Raw genomic sequence first — 20,441 nt, 5'->3', positions numbered from 1 at the left:
ATAGGGTATTCTCGATTAAAGAACAAATTCCGTGAAAAAAAAAAACATTCAGATTGAAATGAAATCGAAAGGTCCCATCAAAATAAATAGTAATAAAGTCAAAAGAAACTTGGGTACTTCATCCGGTTCGGCCGAAGATTTTAATGTAGTATTAGATTGAAAACTAGGAACTGATTCTAAGGAATATACTTATCCTTTTACTCATTTCAAAATTCCCGACCGACTGTAAAAAAATAATCATTTAAATGATGAGTTCTTAATTAACATAAATGAATTATGTTTCTTTGTTTTGTTTTGGGTGAGTAAGGTGATATTTATTTAACAAATTAATTATAATGTCAATGAAGTTAAATATTAAGGAAATCTAATGACCATGTTTTGTTCGTTCCTTTTTGCCTTAAGACTCACAGATGAATTTTGTGTCATACATATAATTATAAATATATTAAAAGTTGTTGTGTTATAGCAAATTTAATATGACCAATAGGCAAAAATATAAATGTTAATAGAGCATTATAAATGTAACTTATAAACAAAAATTATACATAAGCAATCAACTGAACAGAATGAGTTAAATTTTTAAAATTTGAATTCAATCTATAACCATAATTTGTGTAAAGTCTTCATTTTTTACTTATTTATTAAATAAGAAAAAAGGACGAAGTTAAAAAATGTATTGTTAGATATGTATATAAATTAATTATAAGCTATATATAATGTTTGTATAAGTATAAAAAACTTTTTAAACAAAAATAAATGTCGAAAATAAAACTGTTTCGTAGCAACTTAAAAATTTAAAACATGAATTATTATTCAAATTGCAAATAAAGAGCTTTTGTTGCACTGGCTATATAAAATGCACACTCGCGGACTTCTTTCATGTAAGCTTCTATTGCTGGTGAGTCAGCTTTGTTGATAGCCTCCTGCAAATGTTCACATTCTCGCTGAACCTGAGTATTATAAAGATTCAATTGTTTTAGAGCCTCGCGAATCGATTCGTTGTAATTTGGCTAGAAGAGAAAATTAAATTAAATGAAATATCTTTGTAACATGTGTGTCTGTTTTATTTACAGTTCTAAAGATTGCAGTTAATTCATCAACTGCTACCCTAATGCGCTCGGCACAAGGTACAAATGCGTCTTTCGTTGATGTATCATGCATGGCAATGCAGAGCTCCTTTAGACGTCGAGTAACCAAGTCAGTTCTATGCTTAACCTCCTCACCAAAAGGCTTGTCGCCAGCCATTTGGTACATGCTCGTTGTGGTTCGGCAGTCTGGAGGTTTATTTAATGCTCCTAAACGCCTTTCATACATACTCGCAGGACGCTTAGAAGTTGATTGATTACTGCCAGAACCTGAACCTGAACCATCCAAAACAGGTTCATTTTCCGGTTCGGTTCCATTTAAATCAATTCGTCTATTCCAAAATTTAAACGAAACAAATAATAAAAACAAACATAAATACATAAATTAAATACAAATAATATAAAACAAAGTAAATAAAATAAAAAAGCCTCACAATGGTTCATCGTAAATATTGAAATTAACGCCCGAATACTTTGATTTCAATTTTGTGTTTTCTGTAGATAACTGTTCGACAACATTTTTCAATTGATTGATTTCCGATTCATATTGATTAATTTTTTTGCGCAATGTTTCCATTTCGTAGACGTCTGCTGGACGCGTTCCAACCATAGACGAATGGTGGTTCTGTGAGAGTAAAATAAAAAAATAAAATCATAAACAAAAAACAAACGAATAAAACAAGATCTAAACTAAAACACGGAAATATACAACAAAACAAACAAAGTTCATAAAAAAAAAAACAAAAATAATGCAACTAACATAAATTTTAAATATAAAACTACAAATTGCAGATGGTGTATAATAAGTTTTATATATTATATTTTTATATATCAATGGCTTGCTTTAAATAACAATGTTATTTTGATATCACATCTATTATGTTGTGTGTATAAATGTTTAAATTTATAATTATAATTAAATACAAGTATAAATACATTAATTTTATTGTAACTTAATACTAAAGTTTAAAGTAAAAATTTAAATTATGTAATGAACACATTTAAAGCAGTTCTAGTTTTCTTTTTTGTTATAACCGAGAAAATAATACGATAAGCTAACAAATAGATTTATATTAATAAAATTTTTAACTTAACTTTTATTGGGAAACATTTTTTTATTTAATTTACTTGGAATCTATTTCTAGCTTTTTACATCCAAGCAGCATTAAATGTTGGCTTGAGAGGCTAGATGCATGCATAATAACTAATTTGTTGCTTGCGGACTTTTAAAATGAATCTATTTAATTAAAATTTAAACAAAGTCTGTTGAAATCAATTTCAAATATGTTTAGGTTATAACTAATATTACCATATTTTGCTACTTAAATAAGATTTTTAAACAAATTAATCAATCTAAAATTGCCGTACAATATTTATTATTAATCATAAACAAATCTTTAAAGATATGATTCAATATTAGCAAGATACCAACAAAAACAAAATGCTAAACGCTATTATTTCAAAGACTATGAACTTGCAAAAAGGAAAGTATTGGAATATCCAAGGGCGGATACAGACTTTTCATCAGGGGGGTGGGGGGTTTCACACATTTAGATGAGTTTTTACTATCCGCTTAAAAATGTTCTTTAATGTTTTGTAAAATTATAACTTTAGTTATCAAATTATTTTAAAACACTGTTGTCCTATTGTCCAGCAAAGTATGATCTAACTATTTAATCTGTATGACTCCCTACATATGAAAGCATTCGCAAAAGTTTTCTAAATATTTCATATTTAAGAACTAAAACACAATCGTTTAGAGGGGTTTTTCTGCATTTCACGCAGTAATGTAAGAAATTGTTTTGAAACGTAGCTTTTTTCCAAAAATAAAATATACATTTCTTGTATCAATTTCTATTTATGCTAAGAACGCTAAAAAATTCTAAAATCCAGAAAATGAGATAGGATTTGATATGAAAAAATGCCGGGCTTTTTTGACGAAGTTTTTTCGAACTCAATTTTCGGGAGTCTATTGTTTCTATCGCTATCAGTCTGCTTACTCGTATTTTGATCATAAAGGAGTCAACAAAACTTTAAAATTTTAGAGAGAAAAATATTTGGTTCTTGAATTTAAGTATATACTCGTAGGTGCTTTTGAGTACATAATTTCTTTAAAAAATTAAATTAAAACAAATTAATGTAAACAAATAAGTTGGCACTCACAAATTACACGTTTCATATTTTTTGTTTACTTCAAATCTCAAGAGATTCATTATTATGTTTTTCAATTAGCCATTAGTTTAACAAAAATGTCACTTTTGCTGATTTTGGGACAATTATATTCAAAAGTAGATTTATTTAATTTTTTAAAATCTTTTAAGATCTTTTGTATTCAACAGAAACCCAATTTTTAAATAATTAAAATGCACGATTGGGTCTCTAGAACTTGTTAATTTCTTCCAAAAAAGTCTGTTTAAAAATATTTCCTATGTTTTAAGATTCAAAAATGTACCTGCAAAATAAGTTTTTCTCAAAAATTTAAATGCCATTTTATTTTTCAAAAATTCTAGATTAACTTATTTTTTTCGACAATCATCTTAAATTTTGTCTTAAAAATATTTTTGGTAAGCACTAAATAAAGAGCTTATAAATACATGTACATTTTACATTTAAATTTCTTCAAATAAAATTAATATTTTTTTAAAAATAAAAAATAATATTTTTTTGATCATAAAAGATCATCATCAATTTGATCATCAAAAAGAACTTGCACAGAAGAGAGAAGATTGAGAAAACTTAAAAACAAAATAAAGGTCTTTAAGGGGTACCCTTCTAAAGCAATACCAAAATATGTTTTTCTGGTAGAAAGAAGCCAAATTAAGAGCACAAAATTTAGAGAAAGTTTTAGAAAAATCATATGTTTTAACCAAAAAATTTGTATGGGGACTGCTGTCAATTGCAATTGCGGATTATTCGCAATAATTCCAACATCAGCATCCGCATAAACTGATGCGGAGTTTGTTGCGGATGCGGATGTTTTTTAAAGCTTTTTTTTAATTCGAAAAATAGCAACAGCACGGCATACTATACCATGATAAAAAAAACGACCCTTTCACCCTTAGTAAAAATTTTAAATAAATAATCTCGGTCCCAAGTAGGCGACGACAAAAGCAACAACAAGTCCACAACAACAAATGGCCACGGATTTGAGGATATAAAAGCTCTTGCTAAGTGGCCAGAGGACACAGTTTATTTTTATATGTTAAGTGAAAAAGTTATACAAATAAAGAACATAAATGCCGCCACCAACAAGAAGTAGCATCAGGATTTAGTTTAATTTAAATAATAATGATCCTGATAAGTCCGAATCCAAAATATATCGAAAAACATACTCACAAAAAGGACGCATGACTTCTTCGTTGGAAAACCACTTGAAGTCAAAGCACCCAGAAGAGTTTGTTTTATTTGAGAACGCCAACAATGAAAATCTCAACAAAAAAAAAGAAACAAAAATGCAGGTATGATATTTTTTTATAAACATACAACAAAGGCTTGCTTCAGAAGCGATATGGAAATGATGCTAGATTCATCAACTGAAGACGAAGGTGAAGGAGAACCTGATAACGATAGTAACGAAGCACTTCTCCGAAGGGAGTTAGCATGTTACCGAAATAAAAAAAAAACTAGAATTGGATAATAATCCACTTGATTGGTGGAAAGTCCATCAAACAGACTTTACAAGGCTCTCCAAAGTTTTACTGAGGTATTTATCACTTTCACAAGCCAGTGTTCCCCGCAAACAACTATTTAGCGGAGCTGGATTAATATACGATCCACTAAGAAACAGATTACAGTTGGAGGCTGCAATCTTGATTTTTATTAAATATAACTCACCCATTTTTAAATTTAATTATTAAACGCAAAGATAATCAATACAATTTTTCTTTATTTACGGACTTAAAATTGTTTTGATGCAATAAATTCTGAAATCCGCATCCGCATCCGCGGATGTGAATCTCAAAAAATCCGCATCTGCATCTGCTTCCGCGGATGTCAAAATTTGTACATCCGCAACAACCCTGTTTCAATCAACACAATTGTTTGGGCTCTAGAAGTCAGGAAAGACAGACAGACGGACGGAATCTCGGAGTACCCACTTTTTTCGAATTCTCTGCCGTCGTCGTAATGTCGTATTTGATTAAAAGCTCTAGTTCAAAATTTTTAACTAATGCAAAACATACTTATAGTGCCTAATGTCACTAGTAAAAATCACTTCAATGTTCACTATTTATGTATGTCAAAAAAATTTAATAATAAAATTGAAGGCTAGTTTAATGAATTTAAAGGCAACTTAATTGATGATCTCTTATTAAAGGTTTCTTCTTAAGAACCTGAATATTTGCTCTTTTCTTTAAAAACAATTTTCATGAAAATAAATTTAAGCATTACTAAAGTTTTTTTCAAATTCTAAATTGAGTGAAAACAAATATGTTAGTTGTTTTTGACAGCAAACCACTTTTTGGTGAATGTCGTTAAATTACTAATAAATCTATAGATGAAATCTTTACCTATACAACTTAACTGTATAGCTTTATGCCCCCCCCCCCTGGATCATCAGTTGGACAAAAGTTTATGAATTTGTGCTGCGTTTTTGGAAAAGGCTGAATTTCCGTTCACATTATGTTCCTTGTCCCGTCCAATACAAATGTTGTTTTGATAAACAAAAAATAAATAATTTAAAATAAAATGGGTGTCATTCCTACGAAAAAGAAAACAAATTATCTCCCAAGGGGGGGGGGGTTATGACCCTTACGACCTCCCTGGATCCGCCATTGGGAATTTCACAAATGCTTAAAGGTAAATTGTTTTTAAAGAATACTTGTCCTCTTTTTAAATGTATTGACACACATCAGCAATATTAGAAAGATTAATGTTTTAGTTGAAAATCGGAAAAAAAAATCTGAACTTGAACATGTGTAAATATTTTATAAACTATTCTTTGGGATAAGAAAAATGTTTGTATTTATAGTTGTTTACTCTTTTTGGAACAATTAAATGCAAATTTCAGTCATTTTTGTCGTAGGATCTCGAGAAGATAAAAACCCTTATAAGGCTCGTGAAAGATCTATCAATAACTCCGTCTGATAAATGTTTGATTTAATGTGAATAGTAGTTATTGGCGATTGAAGTTTCAATTTTATAAATAATTTTCCGCCAGACAACTTTTACACCAGATCAAATTTGTTAATGAAAAATCAGCTCCTCAGATTGAAGGAGCTGAATAAAGGTAGTCCAGGCTTCAGTTCAAAGTTTATCAAAAATGTTGATTGGTAACAAATGACAGCTAATTGTCAATACTAATTTATCAATTTTATTAAAGAATGTCAAATAAAGATAAAGGTATTATCGCTAAAAACCGATACATTTCTAGAAATGTTAACTAAACATTTTTCTATTTACTTTGAAAAAAAAAATGTAATACATATAGTTGTGTTCATAAAAAAAGCAGTGCTCTCCACTAAATCCTGACACCTTTCGACTGGTAATACGTTCCACAAATCACGCACTGCTTTCCACAAATTTTTCGAATTCTTGGGTTTTGTTTTATGAACTACGTACTAAACATCCCCCCACAAATGTTCGATGATGTTAAAGTCGGGGGATTGAGCGGGCCACTCCATAACGGATAACTTCTTCTGCACAAACCATGATTTTGACTTTTTTGACGTATGATTTGGGTCATAATCTTGTCGGTATACACAAACCAACAGCATTTCCTCTGCAGCATAAGGTAACATAACATCCTCGAGAATTTTCACATAATCGGTTGTATCCCTTATACCCCGATGGGATTAAAAGGCCCGACCCCGTAGTATGAAATCAAGCCCATATCATAATTTTTGCTCCACCATGCTTCACTGTTTTTATAGTGTACCGTGGATCGTATGCTGCATTTTGCGGTCTTCTCACATATTCTCGACGACCCTTTCACCCAAAAAGGGCGAATTTGCTTTCACCGCTCCACAGAACATTCCTCCATTTCTCTTTTGCCCAATCTCTATGCGCTTTCACAAACTCCATTCTCCTTGCCACATGCCTTTTTGTAAAGAATGGTACCTTGCGTGCATTTCAGGCTGGTAACTTCGCTTATCAAAAACGTCTTCGTATTGTGACAGCGCTAACAGACAGTTAAAGTCCATTTCTTATATACCTAGAGCTTATGGAAGGGTTCTGTTTTGCTAACTGAACAATTTTTCCTTTAGCTCTTTTAGTAGCCATCCCGTTTGGGCCTCGCGTTTTCAGTTTATTTTGCCACTTTAAGGCGTTACTGACCATTTCTGCTGATGTCTTGAATATTTTGGTAGGTTTTTCCCCCAAACACAGTTTTCGAATAAGTTTTCGAATTTCTTCGGGATGTGTCTTGACCGTCCCATTGTTTATTTTTGAGCTAATATTTATTAACTTTTTATATACTAGTATGTTACAAATACTTAAAACTTTAAATAGTAAAATATTTACTTACCGAAAAATAAAAAAAAAAATGTTTAACCTTTTTAATTATGCAACCAAAAACACTGCTATTTTTATGAACACTCTATATCCAGAGAGTTTGAAATAATGTGTGTTCACCGGGAAAAGTAGAGTATAACTTTAAGCTAAAAGTCTCTAATATGAAAACGAAAAACCGTTAGATGCAAGTAACATGTTAATTTGTTTTTTAAGAATTTCTGTTATTTAAATAACTGACAATTTAATAAAAATTGACCAGCACTGCTATTTTTATGAACACAACTGTATGTATAAACTTGAATTTAAAAAAAAATCAATACAATTTTAATTATTTAGTCTATAAAAAAAAACCTAAAATGATGTTAGTCTACTTAAGCTTAAAAATAAATAAATAACTATATTATTATTATATCGTTAAAATTAATCATAGACTACATAAAATTATTGCCTTTCAGAAAGAAAAAAAAAAAGAAAACTACATTTTTCCATTAATACAAATCTCATTGCTTTTCTGTTACAAACAGGAACACTATTTAGATAAGACTAATATAGCTTTTAGCTTTTTTTTATTACATTATTAAACATTTTATTTAATTATCGACTTAACCAAAACTATTATTAAATTTTAGAATTTTCTGTCGCATATTATTTACCTGTTGTACAATTGATGCAACTGGCGCATAATCTTCATCAGAAGCAACAGGATCATAAATAGGTTCGTCGTCGGAGAGATTCGGATCATCAGTAGCTGAAAATGATTGTTGATTTAAACTATCCAAGGGTCTTAAATTGGCCATGTTCTGACGACGCCGAGCATCTATGAGTACATCGGTAAGAAGGCCAGCAAATTCGAGTGGGCTAAAACGGGCTAGTTTTTGACGACCCTAAGAAATGTTGTTGTTTTTTAATATAATTAACACTTATTTAAGCCAATTTGGCTTCGTCGTATATGTCTAGCTTAAGAATGAATAATATACCTGATTACGAGTGGCACTTAGAAATGGGTTTGCTGGTAGAAATGGTACTGCAACGTTTTCCGGATTCAAAGCGGTTGTTGCCCAAACTATAAATTTACATTGAAATATTTATTATAATTTTAATTTAATTTAAGAAAAAGGAGTTAAGAACTCAGAACAATCAATGTATGTGCCCTTCTCAGTACAAACTTACTTGCTTCACTTTCCCGACGGTCTACTTCATCGTATAAGTCCATGACAAGTTCTTCGAACATTTTATTTGGCACAAGTTGCAATCTGCCGCGGGCAATTTTCAATTGCTCGCTAATTTCTGAATTATTCGAGTCTGGTATACAAATATGTTTTCCATTCTGTAAATAAAAATGCTTACAATAAGATATTGAAATTAAGTCAAAATATCTTACTGCATGATCGGGTCTCTTGCCTCCTAAGAACATAGTTATACGATCAGTAACATCATACATAGCCTCTATGAGTCGTTCAGCGATTAGATTGTGATTATTGGCTTTTGCCACCTCAAATGCAGTACTACCATTTCCGTCTAGGGCATTCAAATCTGCCCCATGAATGATAAGCAACTCGATTTGTGAAGCTTGTCCAAATTTTGCCGCAACATGCAATGGATTCGATTTCTTTTCCTATTTCAAAAGAGATAAAAAGTGTAAAATACTTTTTTGTTTTAAGTGTTGTTTAAATATGCGTACCTCGTGAAAATAATTAGGATCAGCTCCTTGCACCAACAAACGTAAAGAAGTTTCCAAATTACTAGTTCTGACACTCGCATGCAATTGCTTGCTTAGCTCAGTTTCTAGATTGCCATTGAAACTCTCGTCATCTTGAAGATTTGGTTTAAGAACAAACGACAAGTTGACATGCTTGGCTTTAATGAAATCCGACTTAGTCGGATGGAGTGGATCCTTAGGAGTAGGCTTCCTGCGGGTTGTTGTTTTGCCAGTTGGGTCTAACAAACAATGTTCCCAAACACTATTAGCACCATGCGCATTAAGGGAATTGACAAAATTCAAAACAGATGGACACCAATGACCCTGTCTCAGAGACTTGACAACTGAAATGTGTCGCCCCAAGCTTCTATGTACCGAACAACAATCCGAACACAAGAGTATACCACGATTTACAGAAGCCCATGAAGGATCTAATAGAGATAAATTTACAAACCATAAAAGGACCAAATGTAAAGAATTTTTAGAACAAATATATGTATTTAACAAATAGCTACCCGATGCTCCACAATCGCCACAAATTTCCGCTTGCAAACGCGATTTGCCACGGGACATTCTGATAAATAAACGATCTTTGTTTGCAAAACACATTCACTTCATTATTAGATCACACCCTAAATTATATTTATTTATTTGTAATCCGTAATTAGCTTTTTTTAATTAATAAAAAATACAAAATAAAATATTAACAAATAAATAAGTTTTTATTTATCTACAGAGAGAGAAAATTTTCACTTTTGACAGAACAAGATTGAGAATCAGAGCGAAGGTGTGTAGAGATTGGAGAGATGTTGTACTTTGTAGACTTTTGTGATAGAGATGTGCTGCTGTCAATGTAGGGCGGACAGAACGCACATCTGACACAGCCCAAAGCGGGCAAAACAAACTACGGAAAAGATTTCTCTTTTCAACACAAAGGCTGATCTAAATTATAACTACAAGCTGCTTGATCCAAATAATAGAAGAAATTAATTTTTTTCCATTCCATAACTTATAAAGTTGGTAGTTTTTATTCGTTTTTTTCCTCCAATACTACCATGGCTTTAGTACCCGTGGCATGATTTTAAGTGCATAGGACTGTCATGCGAGAGGTCCTGGATTCAATCCCTGCTGTGTCATCTTACTTACTTACTTAAGGTAGCGCTACAGTCCGGGGAGAACCTGGTCCTCAACCAACATGCGTCTCCAGCCAGCTCGGTCCCTTGCTAGCTGTCTCCAGTTTCGCATGCCAAGTTGGTTGAGGTCCTCTCCCACCTGGGTGCGCAACCTGAGTCGCGGTCTTCTTCTACTGCGCCATCCTTCGGGATTGGATTCGAAGACCTTCCGGGTTGATGTCCATTCGCTCTACATGACCTAGCCATCTAAGCCGTTGGACTTTAATTCTGCTAATTAGGTCAGTGTCGCTGTACAGCCCGTACAGTTCGTCGTAATATCTTCTCCTCTATCTCTATCTATGCGTATGGAACCAAAAATCATACGAATAATTTTTTTCTCGAAACATCTTAAGACGATCTCATATTTCTATGACAGGGTCCAGGCCTCAGCGCCATAAATGAGAACCGGGATGATGAGTGTCTTATAGATGGTGATTTTAGATGCTCGAGAGAGGACTTTACTTCTCAATTGTCTTCTAAGTCCTAAGAAGCAGCGATTTGCAAGAGTTATTCTTCGTTTGATTTCAGCGCTGGTGTCGTTGTCTGTGTTTATAGTGGTGCCTAGGTAGACATAGTCCTTAACTACCTCGAAGTTATAGCTGTCCATGGTGACGTTTTGTCCAAGACGTCGTTGTTCAATGTCCTTTTTTGATGACATCATATACTTGGTTTTGCCCTCATTGACCACTAAAACCATCTTCTTCGCTCCCGTCGCAATGCTCAAAAACGCTCCACTGACATCACGCTTTGATCTGCCAATTATGTCAATATCATCTGCGTATTCGATTAATTGGATGGACCTTTGGAAGATTGTGCCTCTAGTGTTGATGGTTGAGTTTTGCACAATTCGCATGACAGTACATCGCCTTGTCTTAAACCTGTTTTGACATCAAATGCATCGGTGAGATCTTTTCCGACCTTGATAGAGCAGCGTGCAACGGTTAAGTTTGACAGGGATGCCAAAACTAGACATTGCTCTTTAGAGTTAGTGGTTCTATCTCCATTAGAGCGGAATTCGGTTCGTTATCGCCGTTATATAATTTGGAGAAGAGGTCCTTCCATATTCTCAACATAGACTGCGGTTCTACTACGATGTTCCCCTGATCGCCTTCGGCTTCGGTTCGTGGCTGGTCCACTTGGGAGGTTTTTTTATCTTTTGGTAAAATTTACGCACCTCATTCCTGTTGAAACACCCCTCTATCTCCTCGATCGCTAGCTTCTCGTGGTCTCTAAGAAGCCGGTGTTCCTCTCTTCTTCTGCTCGTAGAGCTCGCAAGCAGCTCTGGTGCTGGTCCTTCTGTGCAGTGCCGTTTTGTATGCCTCTCGTTTCGCTGCGTGCGCTTGCCGGCATTTGTCGTAAAACCAGGGGTTTCGCTGTTGTGGCCGTTGGAAACCTAGCACTTTAGATGCGGCATCTCTGATGGCTACAAGGTTTTCAATGCTTAATGCAGGCAGCCAGAGGTCCTATTCTTAAGAGGTTACTAGAGACTCGATCGGAAAGAAATATAGTATGTCATGTTTCTATTATCAAATGAAGATAGGAAGAAATGGCAGTCATAAAACATTTATGCTACGAGACGTAATAAACGATTAACATGGGTAATAGAAAATGGTTGTTCTTGGCTTATCCTTAAATAATTCACAGTTTTTTAATTCGTGTGAAATAAAAGTTCTATTGCAGAGAAACTTTAAAGATGGCATCTTTGGTAGTTCAATCGGAAGACATAGCTTACACGACATCACATCTGGGAACGGACTCAGGCTTATCGACTTCCTAGCCGAGAAAAACATGGTGTTGATTAGCACCAGATTCCCTCATCCAGATATCCACAAAGGTACATACCTACTTGGCGGTCCCCCGATGATCGAACATGCAACCAAATCGATCATGTTCCTATTGACGGAAGACACTCCTCTAGCATACTTGGCGTTCGTACGTACAGATCAGCCAACAAAGATTCCGACCACAACCTAGTTGATGCTAAACTGCGATTACGAATATCCATGGAAGCCCTTAGGCAAACAAGAACCTCGAGGAGAAGATTCAACGTTGGAAGACTGCAGCAGGAGGATACCGCCAATGCCTTTGCCGACCGAGTATCCCTAGAGCTTGCGAGAAACCCTACAACGGACGAGATGTGCCCATAGAAACACTGGCAGCTTTGCAAACAATCCATCAGAAATGCTGCAGAAGAGGTGCTAGGTTTCTCACAGCCGCCACCAAGGAACCCCTGGTTTGAGTCTGAATGTGCTCAGGCAAACAAAGCCAAAACGGAGGCATACAGATTATGGCAGCAAAGGAGGACTCGATCTTCCCGCCAGCTCTACGTCGACAAGAGAAGGGACGAGAACCGCTTGCTCAGAATGAAAAAAAAAGCCCATGAGCAGCGTGAAGTCGATGAGATCCAGGGATGTTTTACAAGGAAACAGGTGCGGAGCTTTTATAGAAGAGTCAAAAAGAAAACAACGGGATTCACTAGCCGCCCTGGAGCCTGCAAAGATGAGGAGGGAAATTCCGGAGTCGAGACACAGTCAATGCTAAAAATCTGGAGAGATCATTTCAACCAGCTGCTTAATGGTGATGAAGTTAACGATTCCGTCAGCAAGCAGCCACGTCAAATTCATTTTGGTTGACGATCTAGAGTTCCACCCACCCGACCAGAGTGAGATCAAACTAGCCATCACCAGGCTGAAGTTGAACAAAGTGGTCAGGGATGACGGTCGGCGGAGCTTTTTAAGTACGCTGGTAAGGAGCATGCACCAGCTAGTTACTAAAATTTGGTCGGAGGAAAGCATGCCCGACGAGTGGAACTTAAGCACCATCTGCCCCATCCATAAAAAAAGACCGCCTTCTCTGCTCCAACTACAGAGGCATTAGCCTTTTAAAAATCGCGTATAAGAACTTGTTCACAGTTGACCGTAGACTTGGTCAACATATGCCAATTAACAGGTGCAACTTCGAGGTGGTAAACGAATTTGTTTATCTGGGCACTGCTGTTAATTCTGCAAATGACATCAGCGCAGGGATCAAACGCAGAATTACCCTTTCTAATCGCTGAGGAATAAGACCCTATCGCGAAGTACCAAAGAGACACTGTATAAAACTTTAATCATCTTCCCAGGCGGATGAAGGATCTCGTGGTATCTTTGAGAGGAAGGTTCTGCGTACGATCTATAGTCCGGTTTGTGTCGACAGGCAAATTAACATCTGGCGGCGAAGATTTAATCAGGAGTTATACAAGCGACTTGCCACTGGTCAAAAAACTGCGTGTACAACGCTTAAGATGGCTAGGGCATGCCGAGCGAATGAATCATCTATTGTGGAGTGATCAAGTTGAGGCCGACGCACGTCAACTTGGTATTTGAAACTGGAAGAAGCAAGCTACAGATCGAGTAAGCTGGCGAAAGTTATTACGTGAGGCCTAGGAGCGCAATGCGCTGCAGCGCCAACTAAAGTAAAGTAAGCAATGACACAATTGCTCCACTGAATTGAAATAAAATTATTTAATTTTTTCAGAATAATATTTTTTTAATTAAATACAAATTCTATAAATTCTAACTAAATGATCATCTCCACAACTAGCCAAATCAATTCCTTTGGCCTTGGGCCTAAATTGTAGCTTTCTCACAGTTAAATGATGCGCATCCCTAAATAGAAAAAAAGTCAATCAATTTGTTTCTTTCTAAAAACGTAAAACTATTCAACTTACCTTTGCTCTATATTCAAAAGAATTTTCAATTTTCCTCCATTTAATGAACACAATTTTATTTTTCCACTTTCGAATCCTAGTGCCAGCAGATAATGCCCTTCTTCACCGTTACGGAATTTATCATCAAATGCAACTGCAGTTATGGATTCGTTTTTAAGCTCAAGTGTATCCACAGAATGCCAGTCTCGTAGACTTGTGTCCGTTGATTTGCTACTCTTCGTCCAAACAACAACCTTTCCGTCTCTCGATGAGGTAACAAATAATTTGGAATCATGAGACCAATCGCATGACCAAATAATGCGGGTGTGGATCCCATTTGTTTTATCGGTTGTCGAAACCATTTCAAATGATATTGATTCTTTTGTTGACTTGTTTTCAAAAACGCTCAAACGTCTATCGCGGGACACAGATAGAAGATATTTATTATCGGGGGAAAATCGCATTTGTGTAACTGTCAGTTGGTGCGATGATAGCTTCTGGACTTGTTTCCATGTTGCCGTGCTCCTAAAATGATATATTTTTATTTTTTTAACTGAGAAAATAGACAACAAAAAATACCACAAAATGATTTGAGCGTATTCTGCATTTGTTGCTCGACATGAAGATGCTAATATTTGACCATCACTGGATGCTGCTAATGCGTATATCTCGAATCCATGACCGTAGAGTTTTTGAACTTCCGGCCAAAGTGTATTTTGCATAAGAGTTTCTTCTTGCGGTGGTGTACTCAACGACACGGGAACAAAATAGTTTTCTGGATACTCATCCTTTACGTGTTTTTGTTGTGGTGATTCATCGACAGTGTAAACAGCTTTATTGGATAGACCTAATGAAGGCACAGAAGCACCCTTCGGCAAACCTGAAAACGATAAGATGATTTTACTTGTATTAATTTTTTTTAAATAATGATATTTTTTCTTACTTTCCAAGATTACATTGCCTTCTTGGTCATCATTAGTTTTGGTAATAGTCTTAAAGTTTTCTACAAAATTTGCCGTTGCCTGGAAGGTGCGTACAATTTTTTCCTCTGCTCCGCTAGCGAACTTGTAACGAGATAGGACCGCAATCGTTTGCATGTCGTAACCATGAACTTGTGGACGAGCCAGCTCGTGCCACGTTTGTTCTGATCTATCAGGACGAACCCATGGAGCATGCAGTCTGGTAGTTTGATCAGCTGAAACAGATAATAAAAAGGCACCTTCAGGTTCCCAGCCGAGGTCACGAACTTCTCCGAAGTGTCCACCAACAATGACATTCGGTGTCCAAATGCATTCATTTTCATGCGATTGATTCCAAATGTGAAAACCACCTTGAAAACTAAATCCAAGAATAGACTTTCCGTCACTGGCAAATTTACCCCCAAAGAATCCCAACGAATTACCCCCAACTCCGCCGACACGGACTTTTTCCATCCAAACGCCGTCTTCAGTTGGCTGCCAAATTATAATCGACTTGTCTATAGATGCAGAGAGCAGTTGAAGACCTTTGGTACTACTATGCCAATGGACACCGTACACCCATCCTTCATGTCCATATAATACAGATTCTAAGCTGACGGCAAACCATTGCGAGTTGCCAGTCTTGGCGACTTGGATTATCTTTTCCTCGACACGAATTTCTCCATCGGCGATGTTTAGTATATCAATTTCATTTCGACTTACTTGATCCTCGGTTCTGGGCGAGATTCTCCAAAGCCTTATGAAGTTATCCTGAGAGGAACTAGCCAGTAACAGATCACCATTGTCGGTAGTGACAAAATCCAAGCCACGTACCCAGTCTTCGTGGCCAATTAGTTGATGAATCTTCTCCATTGAGTTGCCATTTTTATTTGTCCACAATGAGATGCTATCGTCGTCCGAAGAAAACGCCAACAGCAGTTGTTGTGTACCTGGGAGTGAGGTAATTCTGATTGCAAAGCAGAACCCACTTCGCAGAAGTATCGTCTGATAACACTCGAATTGGGAAGTCTCAGAATTTAGAGTCCATAGTTTAATAGAGGAGTCGGTAGAAGCTGTAGCAATAGTAAGCTGCCCATTGACATACACTCCATCGAGGAAGTTGACTCCACTTTCGTGGCCTTTCAAAACTTTGGTTGTCACATTCTTGGGATCCGAAATGTCCCACAAAATAGCTAATCCGTCATCAGAACCAGAAAGAAACTCTGTCTCAATGGCACCTGGAGATCTTGCAATCCATTTAACAGTAGTGACACGTTTGGTATGTTGGATAAATGTTTGGGTGATCTTTGCCGATTCTTTTAACTTAAAAAATGTAAAACTTAAATGTGAAAATAAATAAAATAATAGAACTACCAAAACAACATACATTTGGGTCGAATATCGCAATGGAATTACAGGCGGCAAACACTATCAAGCCATTATTACCCCAGTCTGCACTTTCGGGAGTTCGATTGCAGGCTATGGACGTGTAGATGTTTTCTATTTTCATAATTATTTTATTGTTATTGTGATAACTTCAATTTGAAATAATTGTTTTTACGAAGACGGCTTTTTATTGTAAACGAAAATACACAAAATTGCACATGGCAAAGGCAATACGTCAAAAACATATGTTTTCTTCAATATTAATTAAGCGACATCTGGAGATAAGTGGAAGCGTTACTTTTAGTATACATTTTTCCTTATGCCTGGTTTGCATTTCTATTATTATTACAGAAATATTTTTATTAAATCTTTCCATAGTTTAACTAAATTGAAAACTAGTATAAATATACGATGGATTAAATCTGTAATCTGATTCTTCTCAATTCTCAATTAAGGATCCCTCAAAAGAGTTTACTTTTCTTTAGGTTTTATTAACAAAATCCTTGCATTTTCCAATCTGTCAGTCTATTCATATAAACTTAAACAAGAACTTATTAAAATGTTTACAATAAATGCGTTTTTTTTATATTCCATATATAGTACAGTGGGAAATTGCCAACAAAACGATCCGCAGTAGCCAGATTTAATATTTAAAAATTGGTACAACTGAAAGAAGATCTGTCATAATAATAATAAAAAAAACACACACAAATAGAAAAAAGTTTTGTGATATTCAAATGCTAAAATTAACTTAGCAAAAGAAAACTACTGAAACTAATAAAATGGACAATTTTCAAGAAGAAATGGTAAGCAAACATCTGGAAATTGAGATTCTATAAAAAAAAGTTAATTTAACACTTGTTTCAAGGAGGAGGTTTGTTCGTAGACTTCTACATTAACATGTGGTGTTGAAGCGAGCTTGAAGATCGCCTCAATTCTTTATATACCTGAATCGAGTTGAAATGAGCTTTATTTGACTCTATTCCCGTCGGAGATCGGAGTCGATTCAAAATTTGAGAAGAGAAACCTGTGTGGAGGAGTTGGTTTTACAGATAATGACTTATGGTCTGTTTATTTTCAAGTTTGTGTACAAAAAATATAGTTTTGTTTTAATCAAATTACAAAAAAAAATAGACATGGAGTAGATAGCATATTCTTATATGGTGCAGAACTAATCAGTTCTTCATTGTTTAAAACGAATCAAAGTATCTCACTTGCACTTCTCATATCGAAACACCATTTGCATTTTAGAAAGTTCTGTCATACTTAATCATTGTTAAATCTTCTTGTGCGGTGGAAACAAAAGATTTATTCAATCTAAACTGAGATAAATCTTTGGTGGAAACATAGCAAAACTTAATTATCTTTTCTATTGTTTTTTATTGCAAAATAAGCCCAGTTAGTCCATTTTCATTAACAAAACTAAATAATATCAACAGAAACAGATTGGTTTCTTTTACCAATGGAAAACAAATACATAATTCCAAATGCACAACTACTCAACGAACACAGCCATCGAGATACAAATGCAATTTCAATCGTACCAACATTTGAGAACGAAATCACATAAGATCCATTCGAGACTCGTATAAACGTTAAAACCCATCTATAGTAAGATTCTACTCTAACTTTTATCGGTGTTATATTCATACTATGGATATTGTTTTTGTTATTCGTTTAAAATCCTACTATACTATGGATAGATTTTCCAACAAAACACGTGTAATTGTCATCACTTATCAAAATAAAAAAGTCTTTTTATAGTAATGACAATAATATTCATGCAAATGAATTAGATGCACTCGGAGTAATTTAGTTTGATATTTGGTATGTTGCTAATGTCAAAATGTACATTTTGATTCCCCTGTAGTTTACTCAGAAATTCTGTAATTGGTGTAGCCTAAATACGAATAGAGACAAAGGCATATCTATAAATTTGCCCAATAAATCGATTAGACGAATATTTTTATAGGGGAGAATATGCTCCACAATGCAACATGATCCTGGATTTACATGAATTTTTTATTTCTGTCAACTGTCAAAAAGTAAGTGTTTTATAGAAAGTAAAAGAATAACCTCTGATATTCTCTCCCAATTTTGGTTTTTGACATACATACATATATATCAGCCTGCCTCTATTTCGCATTTTGCAAAAAATGATGTATCATAATAATTTTTCATGACCATTTACAATTGTATGCCTGTTACGTCCTTGATAAGCTCTCTAAGCTTTCTCTTGGGTCTGGTCTCGATTGTGGATAATTAGACTAGATTAATCTTGCAAAATAAAACTGTAACCGCAAAATGTTTACTACTTTTATTGTAAATTTTAAGGACTTGTTCATGTTTAAGCATGTTTTGTTATATTTATTGTAATGTAATGGCGTAGCGTTTACTCGTCCAACGTCAAAAGATGACATCTTCAAAAGTGACAGCTGCCCTAATAGTAAACTTTTCTTCTTATATTTCTATTTATTACTCCGGCACTTAAATTAAGCATGAGTAAAATAAATTCCATAGATCCTTGATAAAATAATTCTAACAAGCAAAATTTGCTCAAATTTAGGATATGTTGATTGAAATTCTAGGTTTACCAATTTCAATAATCCCTAATAAAAGATAAAGATGATTAAAGTGTTAACAAACTGCTTGTGAATGATAAAAAACCATACCATTACAGAAATCCATTAACACATCAAATTCTGTAATTCCGCAAAACAGAAGAAAATAAATTTTTTGAAAGTGATTAAAGCTTGAGGAATAAGGCTCTAGGCGATGTACCACCTATAGCTCTTAATCACGCACTCTTGCGAGTTATTGGCTGGAATGGATAAGAAAATCGGCCTTCTATCGAACATTACACCAAGAACTACCCTATTGTCAGAGATAAGGGAAATTGAACACATTGAACAAATGTAACCTGCCTGAACCTTGCTATAATAAGATCGAAGGAAATGTTTGCATTATCTATTTTATCATCAAAAACTGCTACTGATCTACAAAACTGTGTTAGGAGGAAGTTGGTAATTAGTGTTAACTATTTTCATAACATATTTTAAAATAAAGCAATCGTGCTAAAAAAAAAAAAAACAATTTACTAAACCGTATTTTCTCACAAGAAATTTGAATAATAATTGATTAATTAATTAATCATTATTCTTAGTTGATTGTCATTTGTGATAAAGTTCACAATTTTCTCGAATACAGAGATTTGTTTCTGATATTGCATTTTTTATTTTTTATTCGAAGTTTAATGTTTGTTTGATGAAGTTAATTAAAATCTCAATTTCATGTTATTCGATATCAGTTGCTATCAGCTGACAGTTTTTATTACCTATTTTTTTATCAGAAACATGTTCAACATTAAGCTATAAAAGGTATGAGTTATATTTTTTAAGAAACATTCACCTTTCGCAGTGTTCCATAAAATTATCAAAATGCGAAGTTCCATTTTGATTTGTGTTATTTTTGTGGTTTTCGCCTCTGTTGCTTTGGCAGCCAAAAGGCCAGAACAAAAACAACCATCATCTGCTTCTGAAAATATACATGAAACAAACTTTAAAAAGCAATCGTCATTAGAAAAAGACCCCTCGAGGAAACCACTGAAAAAGGAACCCAATGCAAAGAAACCGAACCAAAATAAGAAACCAACAACTCCACAACCAATTGAAGAAGAGGAACAATTTGAGGAAGAAGCTATCGTAGAGAAAAAACCACAGCCCGCGAAGAAAAATCCAGCTAATACAGCAAGTAAGAAGAATAAGAAGCCTATTGCCGATTCCAGTATTCCACAACCTCCCAGAAGAGGTGAAAAGCCACCAACACCTACCAAGCTGAAGCCCGATACTGTTGACTTTGATCCTGCATTTGAGCTTCCAAGACCGCAAAGTCCTCCCAATGCATAATGTACTTTTAACAACAATAAAAAACAAATAAATGTTTAGTGTTTGAATTTTGTGTATAATTTATTTAAAAAAAAAAAACATTAAATACTATATTTGG

The 20,441-nt window shown here is 34.6% G+C and overlaps 3 protein-coding genes across 3 annotated transcripts; 1 reads left to right on the top strand and 2 right to left on the bottom strand.

Moving 5' to 3' along the window:
* Nucleotides 1-622: 622 nt before the first annotated feature.
* Nucleotides 623-9,994, bottom strand: LOC129951153 (ARF GTPase-activating protein Git). The gene is made up of 9 exons (XM_056063173.1): nt 9,750-9,994; nt 9,217-9,665; nt 8,917-9,150; nt 8,706-8,862; nt 8,513-8,598; nt 8,189-8,419; nt 1,520-1,710; nt 1,072-1,417; nt 623-1,010 (listed from the first exon to the last, which is right to left on the bottom strand). The coding sequence occupies exons 1-9, from the start codon at nt 9,841-9,843 to the stop codon at nt 810-812; spliced, it is 1,989 nt and encodes a 662-aa protein (XP_055919148.1). The 5' UTR covers nt 9,844-9,994; the 3' UTR covers nt 623-809.
* A 3,891-nt stretch (nt 9,995-13,885) lies between these two features.
* On the bottom strand, nt 13,886-16,656 carry LOC129951945 (elongator complex protein 2). Its single transcript, XM_056064314.1, has 5 exons — nt 16,441-16,656; nt 15,038-16,376; nt 14,674-14,974; nt 14,116-14,619; nt 13,886-14,053 (listed from the first exon to the last, which is right to left on the bottom strand). The coding sequence occupies exons 1-5, from the start codon at nt 16,561-16,563 to the stop codon at nt 13,939-13,941; spliced, it is 2,382 nt and encodes a 793-aa protein (XP_055920289.1). The 5' UTR covers nt 16,564-16,656; the 3' UTR covers nt 13,886-13,938.
* A 3,220-nt stretch (nt 16,657-19,876) lies between these two features.
* On the top strand, nt 19,877-20,344 carry LOC129950434 (proteoglycan 4-like). The gene has a single exon (XM_056062376.1). The coding sequence runs from the start codon at nt 19,877-19,879 to the stop codon at nt 20,342-20,344; it is 468 nt and encodes a 155-aa protein (XP_055918351.1).
* Nucleotides 20,345-20,441: the final 97 nt, after the last annotated feature.

Source organism: Eupeodes corollae, chromosome 3 (genome assembly GCF_945859685.1).
Source record: "Eupeodes corollae chromosome 3, idEupCoro1.1, whole genome shotgun sequence".
Lineage (NCBI taxonomy): Eukaryota > Metazoa > Arthropoda > Insecta > Diptera > Syrphidae > Eupeodes > Eupeodes corollae.
This window is presented reverse-complemented; position numbering and strand designations above follow the sequence as displayed.

What these genes read in the sequence shown, in the direction of transcription:
- LOC129951945 (XM_056064314.1), bottom strand. Translation starts at nt 16,563, where the DNA reads ATGAAAATAGAAAACATCTACACGTCCATAGCCTGCAATCGAACTCCC. An exon ending in TTGCGATATTCGACCCAAAT is followed by an intron (nt 16,377 to 16,440) that starts GTATGTTGTTTT and finishes ACATTTTTTAAG; the next exon opens with TTAAAAGAATCGGCAAAGAT. An exon ending in AGGCAATGTAATCTTGGAAA is followed by an intron (nt 14,975 to 15,037) that starts GTAAGAAAAAAT and finishes TATCGTTTTCAG; the next exon opens with GTTTGCCGAAGGGTGCTTCT.
- LOC129950434 (XM_056062376.1), top strand. Translation starts at nt 19,877, where the DNA reads ATGCGAAGTTCCATTTTGATTTGTGTTATTTTTGTGGTTTTCGCCTCT.
- LOC129951153 (XM_056063173.1), bottom strand. Translation starts at nt 9,843, where the DNA reads ATGTGTTTTGCAAACAAAGATCGTTTATTTATCAGAATGTCCCGTGGC. An exon ending in CCGTCGGGAAAGTGAAGCAA is followed by an intron (nt 8,599 to 8,705) that starts GTAAGTTTGTAC and finishes GTAAATTTATAG; the next exon opens with TTTGGGCAACAACCGCTTTG. An exon ending in AATATTTACGATGAACCATT is followed by an intron (nt 1,418 to 1,519) that starts GTGAGGCTTTTT and finishes ATTTTGGAATAG; the next exon opens with ACGAATTGATTTAAATGGAA.